At 38.5% G+C, this 18,146-nt stretch overlaps 1 protein-coding gene across 2 annotated transcripts in view; it reads right to left on the reverse strand.

The window, feature by feature from the left end:
• SLC26A7 (solute carrier family 26 member 7) overlaps nucleotides 1–15,343 on the reverse strand; it is a 99,877-nt gene extending 84,534 nt beyond the window's left edge. The window contains exons 1-2 of one of the 2 annotated variants that reach the window (XM_037504264.2): nucleotides 15,200–15,343; nucleotides 14,744–15,052 (exon numbers count right to left, since the gene is read on the reverse strand). In XM_037504264.2, coding sequence (XP_037360161.1) covers nucleotides 14,744–14,936 — 193 coding nt within the window. In that variant the 5' untranslated portion in view covers nucleotides 14,937–15,052; nucleotides 15,200–15,343. Of the gene's footprint in view, nucleotides 1–14,743 lie in introns of both variants that reach the window. The other variant, XM_037504268.2, reaches the window with a different exon arrangement.
• Between the last annotated feature and the right edge of the window lie 2,803 nt (nucleotides 15,344–18,146).

Genomic DNA, 18,146 nt, shown 5'->3' on the forward strand with positions numbered 1-18,146 from the left:
AGACCACAACACTTTCTTTCCTGTATAGAATTTCTCCCAACTTGCTTTTCCTAACTAGTCTCGTGCCTCCATCAAGTATGGAATGTGCTGCTGTCAGAGTGATCATTCCAGAATTCAAAAATGTGTCACTCCTTGGCATCCCTTAAGATACACCAATGTTTTCCATCATCTTATAAAATAAACCCAACCTCATTCCATGCCACTCAAGTCTTTCTTTTTTTTTAAAAAAGATTGATTTATTTATGCATACCAGAGTTGGGGTATACACCAGAGGTGTGGGGGGGGGGGTGAGAAGATTCACCAGAGACAGAGTAGGGAGCAGAACAGACAGACTGACCAAAGCATACTGCTGAGGAGAGCAGCAGGTGAGTCAGGAGAGGTCTGCTGCACCATATGGGTGGCTCCCTGAAGACAGGGTGATCGAACTCATGCTGCAGTGGCTGAGGACAGTTTCATAGGTTGTGTCTTAACCCCTTGCAACACCAGGATGGCCCTCCACTCAAATCTTTCATAATCTGTTAACCCATCCAGCTTCAATTCCCACCAAATAAGATTACTGGTTAAGTATTTAAACAAACTGTGTTCTCTTATTTTTCTTAATATTACATAAGATTTTCCTATCTATAGTGGACTTCACCTGTGGTCCCCCTGGGAAACTCTTATTTAGCCTTCAAGATCCAGATATATTGTATTTTCCTCTTGAAATCATCCCTGAATACCAACTTCATCCCCACTCCAGAAAGAGTGCCACGGGTTATCAATGCCATCACCATGCCTTGTATATTCCTCATGGGTGCCACTTACCAAAAGTATTACAATTGAGAAGTTTCTGTCCAGGTCTACAATTAGATTGTGAGATCTATTGTTTAGGAATATAGTAAGAATTATTGCATTTCTAAGTAAACTATTGCGTGTCCAGCAAAGTACTGGAATCTCTTTCACGGGGGCTCAGGTAAGTACATAAAAGGCCCTAGGAATGAAATGATATAGTTACCAGAGTAATGAGGATGATAAGGAGGGACACAAAGGGCCAAAGGCAAAGCCAGGTCCCAATTATCAGATGGATGAAAGCTTAAGCAAGGTAAGTGGTCTAGGAGACTGTAAGCAGGCCAGGAAATGAGGTTCATAAATAGTCCAACTCAGAAGCCAGTGCCCACCCCAGGGTGCTGAAGTCCAGCTCTTCAGAAAGTGCTGAGCACAAAGGGCAGAGCACGATTGGGGTTCTAAGGCTTCTCAGAAGTCCCCACAATCTTTCCCCTCAATGACGTTAAGTAAAATTGAGCAGAAATTGTCCCACATGGTGTCATGGTTCCGTATTTTGTTTTGTTCTGTTGAGAACCTTATTTCCACAATTCTCCTCTAGCCCACAGCCCAGGTGTGGGAGCAGGAGGCACCAAGAATTTTCCTTCCCCTTTCATATTATCCGTTTGCTAGTACCTCCTTAACTGACTTCTCTTTGCCAGTCAGGTGCATCTTCTCACTACCTCCCATAGACCCAGGCCCAACCATTAAAACTGGGGCCTGCTCAAAGATGGTAGAAAAACCAAAGGCGACATATCCGTGATGATGGCTCCCTAGACTGTAACTCAGACCGGAATCAGGTTCTATCTTAAATTCTCCTACATTTCACCTGAGCTGCTAACACTGTATTCCCCAGTTTTACCTTTTGTGCCCTATTGCCACTGGTGAACCACAGGCAATAAACTTTATACTCACCAGACCAAGTTGTATGTCTTATCTAACCTCCCTGAACCTGATCTCAGTCCTACCTTCTCAGATGTCTCCATTCTATTCACTCCTCTCAGGTAGAGTGCCACAACCTCAGCTCAGGTAATAGAATAGCAGTTTCCAGATTCCTTCTCTCCTCCCCTACCACCTCCCCTACCTAATCAGAGGGCAACCAATGGGAAAGGTCAGCGCTGAATACTCTGAAGAAAACATGTTTACTGGCGTGAACAGCCATGGGCATGTTTTTCTCTCTTCTACTATTTCTTTACCCCTGCCACTGGCAAGATCCCAGCACCATGGGATCGAGTTGTGATCTGTCTCTCTTTATCTTTCCAGAAGCACTTCCAAACCTTAGCTTTATAAGAAAGAAGGAAGCACTTGTGAGATCTCAGTGCTAAATTGTTTTTGCTCCATTCCAGCTTTGCAAGAGCTATGCTTTGAACACAAACTCAGATAATAAAGTGGGGTTCCGGTTGCCAGTCCCTAAATGTTACCTGTGTATATAATTCACTTAAAATCCCCTCCAGAGAAAGACTCATTAGCAAAACATTCCAGATAACACCATTCTGTAGCTAATCAAGTCTTGTCAGCTGTCACTTTGTTCTTTATATTGATCAAATTTTTGCCACTAAATATTTATTTCAAGTTATGTTGTATAGATGGGACTTGTACCACTCTTCATGTTCCTAAATAAAAACACAGAATTCTTTGGCAGCTCCTTAGGTTATACAAGCTACTCCAGGCAGAAAGTGGCTGAAACCAATACTCTACAAACTTTCACTAAGAAAATGTTCCCACCCTAACGTACCCACACCAGTATGATATCTTCAAGGCTGAAATAATAAGATCATATTCTCATAGACTTTTGTACAAATTTCTGAGGAAGGAAAAAATAATAAGCCCCTTGTGGGCTGGGATTGTTGTCTTATACTTCTCTGTCTCTTTCCAAGAACATAGCAAAAGACTGTATTCTTTCAAGTATTTTTTAATAGAAATAAATAAAGAACCCTAGGAAGACAGATTAGTATTCTTGAAAACAAAATAATTAGGTGGCGGTAAGCACTTCCAAGAATTACACATTAGAAATGAAACCCAAACTGTGTGGGTAATGATGAAAGTTATTTCCCTCTGGTAACTAGTTTGTGGTGGTCTTAGCATTGTTATTAGCAAACCACAGTATAATCAGCTGTCTGGTTCACAGCACCAGTGGGTTCAGGGTTAAGCAATATTACAAGTGGTTCTCCTAGGGTAAATTTGTATGTATTCAAGAATCACAATTATATGAAAACAAAATATCTAATGACACACTTCTCACAGAGCAGTGTCATTAATTAAAGATCAGTAGTTCTAATGACTGGTGGGCTGAAGGCAAACTATATCAAGTAGCTTGTTACACAGGTGAGATCTCACTAGACTGAAAATTACCAAGATCAAGAAGCTTCATGACCAGCACACCTAAGAACTTAAACATCAGAAGTAACAGGAAGAGACTGGAAGTTTCCACATGGAAGGCAGCCACTCTAGGACAGTAAGCACCATCAAGTGACATCCCATGATCTCAACTGGTGTTTTTCACTGACGATAAATACCTAAGTACCTACTATGCACCAGATACTTGAATAAAGAGCTGGTTTGGGATACGCATTACTAAGACCATAAGGCTTGGCTACCCTAGGCTGCAAGTAGTCTCTACCCAAAGGAACATATAGCTTAGAAGAAAAATCAGATATAAATCAAAAACAAATGCAAAAGAATAAGGTACTATGGGGGAAATAGAGATATCAGGCATTTTCTGCAAGTCTGTAGTTCTTGACCCTGACTGCTTATTTACTTGATTTTTTTCTCTCTTAATTAAGGAAGCTGAGGCCCAAATCATTAAATAGCTTGCCCTATATTCCCCCCAGAGATTCTGATTTAATTAGCCTAGAATTTGGGCATGGGTATTTTTTTAACTGTCAAATGATATTGTAACATGCCGCCACGGTTGAGAACTTCTGAGCTAAACCCAGCCCTAAAATATTATAAAACATAATCAGATGAATTGGATAGAAAAGAAGGATTATCCATGTAAGATGAAGCAGTAGGTTCTAGTGCCCTGAGGCAAAAGAAGCATAATCCTGTATAACATAAAGAGCAGCTCAGTGTAACCAGAACATAATGTAACATTAAAGAAAGATATGGCTGGAAAGGTAATCAAGATAGAAATATTGAAGGGGCTTGGAAAACTTAAGAAATCCAGTTCAGTGTAATGACAGAAAAGGTGGTTATTCATCTACATAACTCCCTTTTTAATAGTGTTTCATTCTTACATATTTTCCCCAGTTCTATTGAAATAAAATTATGCATAAGTTTAAGGTGCACACATAATGATTTGACTTCCATATATTGTGAAATGGTTACCACAATAAATTTAATTAACACGCACCATCTCCTAACCATACAAAAAGAAGAAAAAAAATGTTTTCTTTTGATGAGCGCTCTTAGGATCTATCAATTTCCTCTGCACCACATGCAGTGATCACTAGAGTCATAAACTGTACATTACATCACAAGTACTTATTTTCTGATAACTAGAAGTTTGTACATTTTGACCACCATCTCCCAATTCCACTTACCACCCCCTACTCTTGTCACTGATAACCACAAATCTGACCACTATCTCTTTTTCTATGAGTTTGGTTGTGTGTGTGTGTGTGTGTGTGTGTGTGTGTGTGTGTGTGTGTGTGTTGATTCCACATACAGTGATATCATTTGTATTTGCCTTTGATGCATTACACTAAACATCTAGTTCTTCTGAAAACTGATGGTTTAGACAATCAAGGTGGCCTTAAACTGAGTTCAAAAACATCTTGCCATAAACCTAAAGAAGATGAATAGTAACAGAGTGATCAGCACTGTAATGGAATGTAAAAGGGGAAGGAGTATGGGGAATATGACAAGTTGTAAAGTCTAACCCATGAAAAGGTGCAGGTATTGGTGAACTTTAACCAACTATTACCATTTGAGAATATGAGCCAATTTTTATTTGATTATTAGATTTGAATGAAGGGGGGAAGCTCTCAAATTTTATATGAACTCTTCTAATAGTTAAATAGTGGCCCCCTACATTATATAAGAACAAAAAATGCACATTTCCAGTGAAGTTCCAGAATCATATGTGGAGTTCCAGGAAGTCTAAAGGGATGAGAGGTAAGAGAGATAGACCAATGAGGTGGTGACGTGAGGGCACCATAGGTAGAGAAGTAACAGTTGAAAATCCACTAGCAATGGTGTAATTGAAGGGATTTTAAACATATCTACACTATCTAATTTAGATTTTTATTTTTGGAATTTGAAATAGATAACAGAGCGATAAAACTACAAAAGAGAAGGCACTCTAACTGGCAAGAAATGACTGGTTTTATGAGTGTTTGTGGCTTTTAATTAAGACAAGAGCATGGGCTTTTGAGTCAGAAAGGCCCTCATTTAAACACTCCCTCCATTTCATAAAAACAGGGTTTGGGACTTGTATTTGGGTTTTAATTTGTGTTTGGAACTTGTACAGAAATGTGTATTATCTTGCAATAAAGCAAACTAATCAGCTTTATGAAATATAGATAGCACCATCAAACTCAGGCTTGTTATGAAGATTGATAATGCACAATGAAAGTTTAGTACAGTTCATGGCATATTTTAAGCATTTAGCAAATTTTACACTATTTGCTCTCATCAAAGAAATTTTCACAAGGACAAAAACCATCAGACATATTTGAGGGATATTAAGAAGGAAGAATTTATAGATCTTGATTAATTGAATATGCCTCTTACATGGAAAAGGAAAAAGGATCACTTTTGGATTTCTGGTATAGATAGGAAATAAATTTCAGTGCAATAATGAATAGAAGAAAAGGACTGATTTTATTTTATTTTATTTTTTAAAGTGAAATTTTTTTTTAAAGATTTATTTATTTATACAAGCACTGGGTACAGTCAGAAGTGCGGGAGGGTGAGAGAATTCACCAGAGCCAGAGCGGGGAGCCGAGCAGACAGAAGGACCAAAGTACACTGCTGAGGGGAGCAGCGGGCGGCAGGAGAGGTCTGCGCGCCAAGTGGGACCCTCCTCCGGTGGCCGGGGAGCAGCCAGGGATCGAACCGGCGCTGCAGAGGCTGCGGGCAGCTTCGCAACCCAGCGCTCAACCGCTGCGCCACAGGGGAGGCCCAAAAGGACTGATTTTAAAAGGAGAAATGAAATGTTCATTTTTAAATACAACCCTGGAAGACATTAAGGCAATAAGCAGCTAGACATTTATAGCTAAAACTGGGATAAGAAAATTCGCCTGGGTATACATTTTCACAACTCACCAACAAAAAAGTGGCAACCGAAGCCACGGAAATGAATTAGCTCAAGAAAAACAAAATGTACTGAAAGGAAAAGATGATCAAGAACAGATACCAAACAAACCAACTAGTGTGCTAATTATTATTGACGTGGGGTTAAGAAGAGGGAGAGCTGTGCTGCTGAGGTTGTGGCTAAGGTAGAAGTCTTGCCTGCTGTGCAGGCATCTCCAATGTCAGAAAAACCAACAGAACTCAGGACAAGCCTTCTCTTAAACCACATGGGAGAGAGGAAAACATCCACAGTGATGTTCTGGGCTAGGTGGTAAGGGTTAGAGGTGTCATCTACACTGATAGAAGAGAACAGGTGAAGACCAGTAAGCATGGCTACACGTTCATGATACCATATTTTTTCCCCTTTATTGCCCCTTAACCTTTAGTGAAGTCTCATCCAAGTGCTTCTCGTGTCACCTCTGGCACATGGTATTAGCTGCTCAGGCTAGTATTATCCAAGCATGTCTATCCTCCCTCTGATCCTGAGCTAGCTTAGGGGGTCTGAAGCTCTCAAAGCAAAGAGCAGGAGCTCTGGGTACAGATATTTTCTTCCACTGGCAGAGCCCTCTTCAGTTCTCAACCAGAATTCTGGGTTTTATTTCACCAAGGGAGGTGAAATGTCATCACAGGGCAGGTAGCCTGGGTGGTTGATGTTGAGGTGTGCTGTTACCCAGAGTCAGCTTCAGTCTCACTCAGGGTATGCCTATATGTACCAGAAGCAATTCTGGAAATAGAAGGCAGTGATGGGTGAGGAACCAAGCTTGGCAGGTTATGGTTGGAATCCCTCTCAGGCAAGTCACCTAGTGTTCTGAACTTCTGATTCCTCTTCTCATGAAATTACAATATACAGCATATCTATCTTACTAAGTTTTATAGAGTTAGAAACAAATGGGTAACACATTTAAATTGTAACAACACACAAATATGTATTTAAGGTCATCAGAAGTAACCCAACTTAAACCTAATTAAGCAAAGAAAAAATGTGCTTGCGCATGCTAACTCACATCAGGACTGTTCATCTCTACTATGCCCTTTGCTGGGTAGCTTTCATTTTCAGACTGTGAAGATCTTAGAACACTATAGAAACACATCATCTTTACTGTGCATAGTCCAGGCACAAGAGACCTTTCTAAAGGTCCCACACGGGCCTCCCCGGTGGCGCAGCGGTTGAGCGCTGGGTTGCGAAGCTGCCCGCGGCCTCTGCGGCGCCGGTTCGATCCCCGGCTGCTCCCCGGCCACCGGAGGAGGGTCCCACATGGCGTGCAGACTTCTCCTGCCGCCCGCTGCTCCCCTCAGCAGTGTACTTCGGTCCTTCTGCCTGCTCTGCTCCCCGCTCTGGCTCTGGTGAATTCTCTCACCCTCCCGCGCTTCTGACTGTACCCAGTGCATGTATAAACAAAAAAAAAAAAACAAACAAACCAGCAAACAAATAAATAAAGCATGCCTCTAAAAAAAAAAAAAAAAAAAAAAAAAAAAATAAAGGTCCCACACATTTCCACCCATGTCCAAGGGCTGCTTGTACCACTCAGGTCATTTGTGTTGCCATCATCATTTAAAAGCAACAAATGACAGAGCCATTGCATAGTAAGTCCATTTCCTTGTAGCCTAAAGTCAGACTTTGTCCCTCGATAAGTCACTGACCAGGTATATGGAATTGTACTAACTATGAAGACTTGAGCTGCAAGCCTTCACTTGGCCCAATAACTGTTTCTGGATCCAGTTCTCAACACTGTTGCTGTTGAGAGAATCTTGATTAACTGCTGTAGAATCTGGAATAACTGCAAAAAGAAACAGTGCCTGAATATCTGAGAACTACTCCCAGGAAATTTGATTTAATTGCTTGAGATTGGGCCCAAGTACCAGTGTCCTTTATACTCCAAGGGATTCTTTTCACCCCAATGTGGTTTCAACAGGTCCCCAAAATTCAGAATTCTGGTTGAGGGGGACATAGGCCATTGATCAGCCTGGTCTCCATCATTAAAGACAAAATTAGAATCTCATCTAAGTCTCCAATAACTAAACATTCAAGTTAAGTTGTTCCCCAAATAAAACAAGCCATAATTACTAGAGAAAGCAGGGATGGATCCTAGCTGGCACTATCAGAAGTCTACTACAATGCAGGCCACACACTTATCTTCCGACAAGTACTGCGTGTGCCGTGCCACTGGAGCCACTACACATTACCTTCATGCTCACTGCCAATCTATTTTAATATAAGTCTTGTCAAGATCTCACCACCCTAAAAAGGGAAGGTCACAGTTCTTCCATGTGAACCACTCTAGATGTTACAGGGAACATTATTCTAAGTACCGAAAAATATAAATAACCCTTACAAAACAAACCCTGGAAATCTGACTATAAAATTGAGGCTACCAGTGAGGGAGGGGCTCAGTGGGCTATGGTGGAGGATTATAGGTGTCTTGGGGGTGGCTGTGGTGTGGGAACATAAATCTGAAGAGCTGTGATCCTACATATCCGAATCATATACAGTGTTGTAAAGCAAGGTAATAAATAATGAAATAAATAAATAACATACTAGTCCTTTCATATAAAAATCACAATTTCTTCATATTTAAGAAAAACAAAAGGGTATCAGAAGTGCTGAATGAAGCAAGAGGATGAGTTATGGATGAAGGGATATGGAGAATGGAGAAGTCTATGGTGTCACTATCTTCTGAGTATGTTTTTATGGGGCTCAGGAAGTATACTCTAGACTTATTTAGCAATATTTACCTGCTGTTATTCCTGGAAAAGAGAAAAGTTACTTATAGAAAGTTATAGTGATGAAGGGGGTTAGGTTAGAGATAGGTAACTAATGCTAGGATTTTGTATCCTCAAGGCTGAGACCATACAGGGAAAAATTCCCAGACAAGCTTTTAATCTTTGCAATGCAGTATGCTTCAGGAATTTCCACTTATTGTTCCACATGTCACTAAGCTGCCCTCAGGAGTGCAATGAAGCTCAGCTTCCACACATATGTTTTGGTGCAAGTAATGCCACACATTCTGCATAATTATAAGGAACATCCATCTTTTGTCTGCGACCCAAAATGCTGTGGTTTGAACATCAGGCAACCCTATGGCAACATAAAATTTGCATGGTTTAGGAACAACTATTCTAGGTGATCCCTTGGAATGCAAGGCAAAACATTCTCATATTCCTCCTCAGTGGATTAGATTCTTATATGGCAAGTCATGCATTTTAGGTCTCTACTCTGTCTCAGTGTTTGAGTTTTCAAGTTGGAAACAAAGAAACTATTTCCCTCAGGTGGTCATCCCAGCTAGAAAGTGAACTATATGCTCTAGAGACCAGTCACACTGCTTAGCTTGCAGACCAGTTATACTGCATAGCTTGCAGTGACATGTTTTAAGTGAACGATATTCTCAACAATGTTAGTTCATCTTCAAAATACATTCTGTAGGGAAGTCCTACAAGATGCCAGTTAAAAAACATTGTGGCGAATGCCAGCTATAATGGCTCACACTGAAGGTTAGTAATGAAAGCTCACAATTTTTCAAATATTTGAAATCTATAAATGGTTTCTTCAAAATATTTGGACATGAAAGAGAATGACCTAAATTATTTCTTTCTTTGCATTGAGCACATCTATACTTGTATTTATTTACTCTGGGATGGGATAATCACCCCTTTGACAACCTTGGTACAGAACAGACCCCTTCTCAGAATACTCTTTTTTTAAATAAGTAACAGAAAACACACAGAATTATTTTTTTAAAGAATTACATTAGAATACATTAGTTCAGGTTCACAGAACTGAAGGACCTGTGGGCTTAAGTTGAGAAACTAATGTTCCATTTTCTCAAATTTTATTCAAAGGTGAATTCAAGACATTTCAACACAACAAGGAAATGCCTTGGTGAGGGAAACAATTCAGGCATCCATATCACTGGGCAAGGAATGGGAATACCAGCTGAAAGAGTGGCAGTGCATGTGTGAGTTAGTGGAACTGTGGCAAAATGCACGTGTGTGCCCTGTCTAAGGGGAATGCCACAGCATCCAGCAGATTTTTACCACATGGGAATGTGGGCCCCCATATGGCCATGAATTTCCCCCTTTTCAAGAGAAGCCAGTCATTTGAACTTTCATATGAATTATTCATACTTGTTAATGTTGGCTTGAGGAAAAATTAACACTTTAGGACAAAGGAAACTTACTTAACTGGATTTATCTGGAATGCTACATTTCAGAAAAGTAACAAGAATTGGAAGAAATTAATTACTCATTTTTATGTATTTTTTACTATCAGTTTCCTCATTACATTCATTTGGAAAACATAATAATTGGTTTAAATTTAATTTCCTTCCTAGAGTGGGAGCATGCTACCCTATAGAGCAATGAAAGGATTCAGGAACTAAATTGTTTTTAATTTTTCTATGAAACATTTGTTGCAAACCTTCTCCTATGTGCTAGGCAATATACAAGCTGGTAAGAATATAAAGATTAAGACATTGTTTTGTTTCCAGAGCATACCGAGTGGAAAGAGATGTACCAAATATTATAATACAATTTGTTAAAGTCTATCACAGAGATATGTAAAAAGTACAAAGGGAGTGGGAGGGAGAAAAACACATTTCCCAGGAGATTGAAAGGGAGTCTTAGAGGAGAGATTTCTCAGAGGTGAGATCTTGTTAAGTAGACCTTTGTATCAAGGAGCACAGATTATTAATGATAATAGGTTATTCTGAAGAACTGGGCTTTTATTCTAGAGGAAACAAAGGGTCACAGCAAAATTTTTAATTTTTTATTGCAAAATTTTAAAGGAGAATTGATATGTTCATATTTTTAACCACCATTCTGGTTGCAAGATGGAATTTGGTCGATAGTAGGAGATAGACTAGAGAATAAAGACCCACAAGATGATGATTTCAATAATTCAGACAGTGAATGAGGGCTGCATCAGGGGTCATAAAATAAGATGACTTGATTGTAAAGATATCTGGGACACAGAAATAAAATGTACCTTGGCAGAGGGGTAAAGAAAAATGAGTTGAGAATGACTCTTAAGACTCCCTATGAGAAGTAGTCTAATATAAAGGTGACCACAGTGTCTGAAGCCAGACTAGTTCAGTGCAAATTGTAAATCTTCCATTTATTTGCTGTGTGACTTTGGTCAAGTTAGGAACCCTCTTTGAGCCTCAGCGTTTTCTATGTCAAGAAATCTTAACTACAGTGTTTACAGCTGTGCCTGAAAATTACTGTTATTATTATTAATTATTATAATTCTGTTTAGATGGTGGTATCATTTGGTTGGTTTGTTTTTCTGTTTGTTTTACAAGACTAAATATTGCATTTGAAGTTCTTTTAGAAGATTCTAGGCTAGTATAATTGAAGATGTGGATCGTCAGTTGAGAAGATTTCATCAGCACAGTGATGACGCTTTAAGCCTCTTATGCAGGTAAAATAGCCTAAGATGTTTTTGAATTAGAAAGCCAGGGCTTGATGTTTAATGGACTGATAGAGTGAGAGGTAAAAGCATCAGGAGCTCATAAGAAGAGAGGCCAGAAAGGTAGCCAGAAGAAATCAAAAAAGCAATGCCTAAAAGTCAAATGAAAGTTTTGAAAGAGTATAGTTAATACAGAAAATTCTATAGGAGTCAAGGTCAGTGCTAATAAGCAAGCATTTGTATTTAAAGTTGAGAAACTTTAATGAAATGATTTTAAATGGAACTTGGTATATGACATATAGAAAGCACTAAAGTGTTAGTTTCTTAATTTCAAAAGTATTTCTAAGGAAAGAAGAATAAAAACAACTGTGAGACTAAACCATATAACTTACCATATTCATAGGCCAAAATGTTGATTTCAACAATTTCATGTGATTCAACTATGCTCAGACAAAACTGAAAAGATACTTTAAAGATCAGTGGGTTGAAAACAGGTACTTGTTTCTATTGTGTGTTACAAAGCTGAGTAAATGGGTACTTTGGTGGTGGGTGCTGTATGGTAAAGACACCTGAAGGGGGGATCCTGTACTTCCTAAATACCAACAACAACAACATTGCAAACTAACAATATTTCAGTAAATAAATTACCCCTTCTTTCTTCTAACTTTCCCAAAGAAATGGAGTCCATAACAATTGCCTGTATTGTACTGCTGTGAATAGGAGGTAATGAATATTCAAATGCCTTCCTTACTCTATATCCTACTGTAGTTCTTTTCCTTGTCACTTCCCCTTGCAAGGATGAAAACTAAATGCAAAAATAATTTGAAGGGAATGATATTTGCACTTTTCCAAAGAAATGTCTTCTATTACTAATAACATTGGCATTATGAAAAAGTCTAGTTATTTTGGCAGTGTAGAGTATAAAGTATAAAAGGTTAAGAGTGTTGGCTTTGGAACCAAGCCCTGACCCTACCACTTATCAGGTATGAGACCCAGGGAAATTTACTTACTTTTCTAAGTCTCCATTTTCCCACATGGAATATAAAGAAGAGACTGTTATCTCTCAGGATTTGTTATGGTAAGAGAAGATAATGTATATAAGGGCTTTAGAATAGTTCCTGTCACAGCAAATGCTAGCTTATGATATTTCACTTTTTTCTTTCCATAGTAGATAAGTATGAGAATGTTTGAGAGAACTGTTTAAAAGAATAGGTACTTCTTAGAAGGATTCATTTCATACACCAACAAAAATCTATAAGATCTTTCTAGCTGTGTAGCCCTGTCTAATCACCTGTAGTCTTTCAAGAGCACCAGCAACCAGATTCATAACTTTCCGATATTCAATGTGCTGCTCATCAATAGGGGCTGGTCAATGTGTTTCTCCATAACCAGTAAAATACATAACTCATAAAACAAAAAACCTCAAAATTCATACCCAAATAAAAGCCATACAATCAACTACCAAAGACTTACACGTAACTGCTATCACTGATGATATATAGCAAGTATATCATATCCGAAAATTTCCTTATTAACTTGATATTTCACAAAAATAAGCAATTATTTTCAAAAACACATTACTATTTTCACTTTACAATAAATTAAAGCAAAGTAAAGGTATAAAATATACTGAAATGATCCGGTGAAAAAGCCCTTGTAATTTCATTACTTAAGCTTGAAAGTAGGTGGTAATATTTTATTTTGAACTTAAAATTAAATAGCAACAGGTTAGGGCCTCCCCGGTGGCGCAGCGGTTGAGCGCTGGGTTGCGAAGCTGCGCGCGCCTCTGCGGCGCCGGTTCGATCCCCGGCTGCTCCCCGGCCACCAGAGGAGGGTCCCACATGGCGCGCAGACCTCTCCTGCCGCCCGCTGCTCCCTCAGCAGTGTGCTTCGGTCCTTCTGCCTGCTCTGCTCCCCGCTCTGGCTCTGGTGAATTCTCTCGCCTCCCGCGCTTCTGACTGTACCCAGTGCATGTATAAACAAAACAAACAAACAAACCAGCAAACAAATAAATAAAGCATGCCTCTATAAAAAAAAAAAAAAAAAAAAATAAATAGCAACAGGTTAAAATGTCCCAACCTGTTATTTACTTTGCACTTTTTTGAAAGATGACTATAATTTGTCACTGACAAAAGGGTCATCAAAAATATAATTCAACCTAGTCAGGGAAATGAAATCCCATAAAGTATGATAGTGTCATGGATCTTAAAGTGAAGTCACCAGTGCACATGTTCCTAATCTGACTAAAAACACAAATACACAAACTAGTTTGTTCCAGCTACAGAATAATTCAATTAAAAATATGCTTATAACTTAACAGTATGAATAATAGTTTAAATTAGGGAGGTAGTGAAACTGCAAGGAAATATAAACCTACAGACTCTATGCCAAGGAAAGTGTTTCAAATTCTCAAGACTGAGAAATCAGTTCCTTTTCTTGCAACAGGTAGAAACTTATTACACAAATTAGTTAAAAAAATACAGTGAACATCTCAGTAAGGAAAACATATATACACGCACACCTACACACACACACATTCACAGTTTCTTGTGCATACTAGTTAACAGCTTAATCAAGAGAAATACCTATCTAGAATAACATTTAAAATTTAGCATCTGTTTTGGGAAAGTTAAAATCAGACTTCTTACTAGTTTAAATTTCTTATTGAGAAGTAGATCCAGTACGTAATGTGATACAGAATTAAATCAGCATGCGCAGTAAAACATAAGCTCTAAGGACATAAAGGATTCTCTTTGCAAATAATGATCTTGGCAAAAAGCCTCCTTTATGTACAGAAAGCTCTGTTCTTTGCTTATAGCAACTCTCAAGGTTACAACAGGTAATTGTGTACTGCTAATTAGGGTTACAAACGATATGTTCAAGCCAAGAGATATTTTATAGCTCCATTCAGCAAACGTAGGAAACTATATCAGCAAGGTCAAGCTATTAAAACTCCAACAATTACTGACCTTTTGCTCTTATAGAGAATGAATTTTAATGTAAATATGTAATGCCATTCAAAAATTGGTTCAATGATTAATAGTTATTTAAAAGTTAGCAAAGAAAGGCAACTAGGAAAACTTTCTTATACAGAGAGTCAATGTGCTTATTTCTACAAAGTTGATTAAAATATCCACTTAATTAGCTCAATTGTAGCTCCTAAGTCAAACTTTCTTTCCAAGAAAGCAAACCAAAGTGATATCTATTCTTCATAAAACAGGAAAGTCAAATGCAGTACATTACCTTGTGTTACCTGTTGAACAGCCAACATTAGCCCAGACACAGTGTCTGGAAGCAAGTTTTCTTTCAGATTGTAATGTGGTGCCCATTCCAAAATAGGTAGCCGCCTTCTACACCACTGCTTAATATCTTCACAATGAGGGGTAGGCATCTTCCTCCAGAGCACACTTTTCTTTTTCCTTTTTGCCCCTGTCATTTTTTCAGATTCCCTCTTGTAGAAGAAAACTTCTTTGGACAAAAAAAAAAAAAATGTTGTAGAACACCTCCTTTCAATGCCAGGCTCCAATTCGTCTGTGGTTTACAATGTCAAAGCTATCCAGAATATAAATCAATGAGGGGGTGCGTGGAGAGAGAGAGAGAGAGAGAGAAAGGTATTAACAGAAACAAATATATGCAGCTGGACTATATATCTTATTATAGTGCAGCAAATTATTCTAGTTAAAAGATATAGATTAAAACCTGGAATTCTTATCTGAATGGAATGGAGAAATGGTTCCTGTTAATGTGATACTTTTCTGATCTTAGAAAAGTAAAAGGTTCAGTGTTAAGTTGATCTAGAGCTCTGTCGCCAGTAATTCCCCTTATATTCACTGTAGTCTTATGTTTTTGGCCACAATCCCAATGGCTAATGAGGTAGTTCTGGGCGTGTGTTGAAGTGGGCTGGGTTATGCTAATGAAACCAGGAAGCATTCAGCTAGTCCAATCTCTCCGACAAGCTATGCAAAAACATAAAACTGCCAGAGGGGTCTGTTGAACAAAATATATTCAGAGAATCTAGCCTTACTTCTTTGGGAAGTATGTATTTTCAACTACCAAACAACTGACTGTCAGTTCAAAATTCAGCAACATCAGAGGGCATTGCTAAATGTTATCTTTCTCATTCCCTGGTAAATGACATTTTCATTCATACAGAAACATTCAGACAGTTACTGCCCAACCTGAGAACAGAATAGCCACTCCTCAATAAACAAACAGAAATTTCATCGCATGGGCTAAGAAAATAAGCATCACAATGAGCAAATATTTGTGGCTACAGTTCTTCCTTTTCTGAAATAGTTCATTCAGTTTTCTCTATTTCTCCAAGTCATATAATTCACACACTCATGCTATTGTAACTGAAATTTCTTTAGGAATAATGCATATTTCAAACTGCTACTTGATGTATTCCCAAATTTTTGTGGTGCTACCCTCTTTTCACATGACTCTTAGGGGGTTCTCACTTTTTAAAAGGATGTTGCTTTTTACAATAGAACAGACAAGCTGTCAAAGAGTTTTATTTTATGACAGTTTCTCCCAGCCCGCAAAAGAAAAAGCTTGCATTTATGAGCTGGGCCATTGGAATTAAACCAACAAGTCAAATATATTAACTAAAATTGTGAAGCCAAGAAAAAGAATACCATGTATATAGTTTGCTGCAGTCCTTTAAATGCCTATTTGTTCAGAGAGCAGGAATCTGACTTCTGGCAGCTTTAGAATAACAAAGTACTTGGATCACTTGGATACTTCCAAGGTCACCTGCTGTACTTTTGCCCTATTGTTTTTAAATTAAGGTGAAGAGCCTTTCTCTCAATTCTCATTTTCTTATTGCCTGTCAACATTTAGCCCTTTCTTTTCAAACCAAATAAATCTAAATATGTAGCTATGCATAAACTACCCAATAGTTCACATTTGGAGCCCCATTAGAAACTGAACTGTATCATTTTGAACCTATTGCCTTTTATATAAGAGCTAGATTCACAGGATAGGTAAATCAGCTTTTAGCAGAAATGCTAGGTAGCTCTTCCTTCAGAAATGCAATCTTTAACTTTGTTTTATATACTCCATTCAATATATAAACTAAGAAATGCAGCAGCTATATGTGTGTGTGTTTAAAATTGTACAAATAAAATAAAAGCTGTTGACTGGTGATTTCAGTAATGCTTTCAATTATTTTTCTCATTTTGTCAGAATCGATTCAAATGTATGAACCTAGATAAGCTTTGAAAAAACACATGTGTTTTATTTTGATTATGTAATACATGCTCTGAATATATGTATAGGTATCTAAATCTATTCTGACAAAACAAAAATAACTGAAAATGACTGAAATCAGCAATCAATAGCTATTATCTGTGTAATTTCAATTAGTAGCTAAGAAAAGCTTTGTCAAATATTATTAATATGAAATTCATATGAACATGATTTTTAGATGAAGACAATCTTTATAGAAGTACCTAAACCTATTAGTGCCAGCAAATGTTCTAAAATATCCTAAAACACATATAAGGATTATTAGTTTGATGAACTCGTTCTCTCATTGTTCAATCAAAAAAAAAGAATAAAATTTGATAAACAATCTTTTTTTTTAAAGATTTATTGATTTATTTGTACAAGCACTGGGGTACAGTCAGAAGCACGGGAGGGTGAGAGAATTCACCAGAGTCAGAGCAGAGAGCAGAACAGGCAGACGGACGAAATACACTGCTGAGGGGAGCAGCGGGCAGCAGGAGAGGTCTGTGTGCCATGTGGGTCCCTAGCCCGGCAGCTGGGGATCGAACCGGCACTGCAGAGGCTGCGGGGAGCTTTGCAACCCAGCACTCAACTGCTGCTCCACCGGAGAGCCCCTAAACAATCTTTTTTAAAGCATAAACATGGAACCTAATTCTAGACTTTTTCCAACTCCACGTGCTTACACATTATTTTAAACATGCCAAAAATCACTTAAGATCTCAGTAATAGCCCCTACTATGACCAGATATGGCAAAAATCACTTATGAAATTTATTCACATACATAAGATTCTAAAAGTACTTTGATCAAGCCCATAAAACTCAAGAAAAGTAAACATATTTATTTAAAATTTCCATTGACTAAAGTTAGCTTCAAATTCAACACTACATATCATCTTTTTTTTTTTTTTTTTTTTTTTTTTTTTTTTTAATAGAGGCATGCTTTATTTATTTGTTTGCTGGTTTGTTTGTTTTGTTTATACATGCACTGGGTACAGTCAGAAGAGCGGGAGGGTGAGAGAATTCACCAGAGGCAGAGGGGAGCAGAGCAGGCAGAAGGACCGAAGCACACTGCCGAGGGGAGCAGCGGGCGCAGGAGAGATCTGCACGCCATGTGGGACCCTCCTCCGGTGGCCGGGAGCAGCCGGGGATCGAACCAGCGCCGCAGAGGCCGCGGGCAGCCTCGCAACCCAGCGCTCAACCGCTGCGCCACCGGGGAGGCCCAAATTCAACACTACATATCATCTTAAAGGAAGCATCTCTTCCCAAATATACATGCAACGCCTACACAACCAAAAAGATGAATCTATCATCTACCTCCCATAGAACCTTCCAAAACAGAAGGGAAGGACCAACAGAAACCTTCCCAAAATCTCATTTTGATCACATCACTGACATGTTTAAACTTCCAGGAATCTC

This window comes from Talpa occidentalis, unplaced genomic scaffold (genome assembly GCF_014898055.3).
Source record: "Talpa occidentalis isolate TD23 unplaced genomic scaffold, MPIMG_talOcc4v2.1, whole genome shotgun sequence".
Classification (NCBI taxonomy): Eukaryota; Metazoa; Chordata; class Mammalia; order Eulipotyphla; family Talpidae; genus Talpa; species Talpa occidentalis.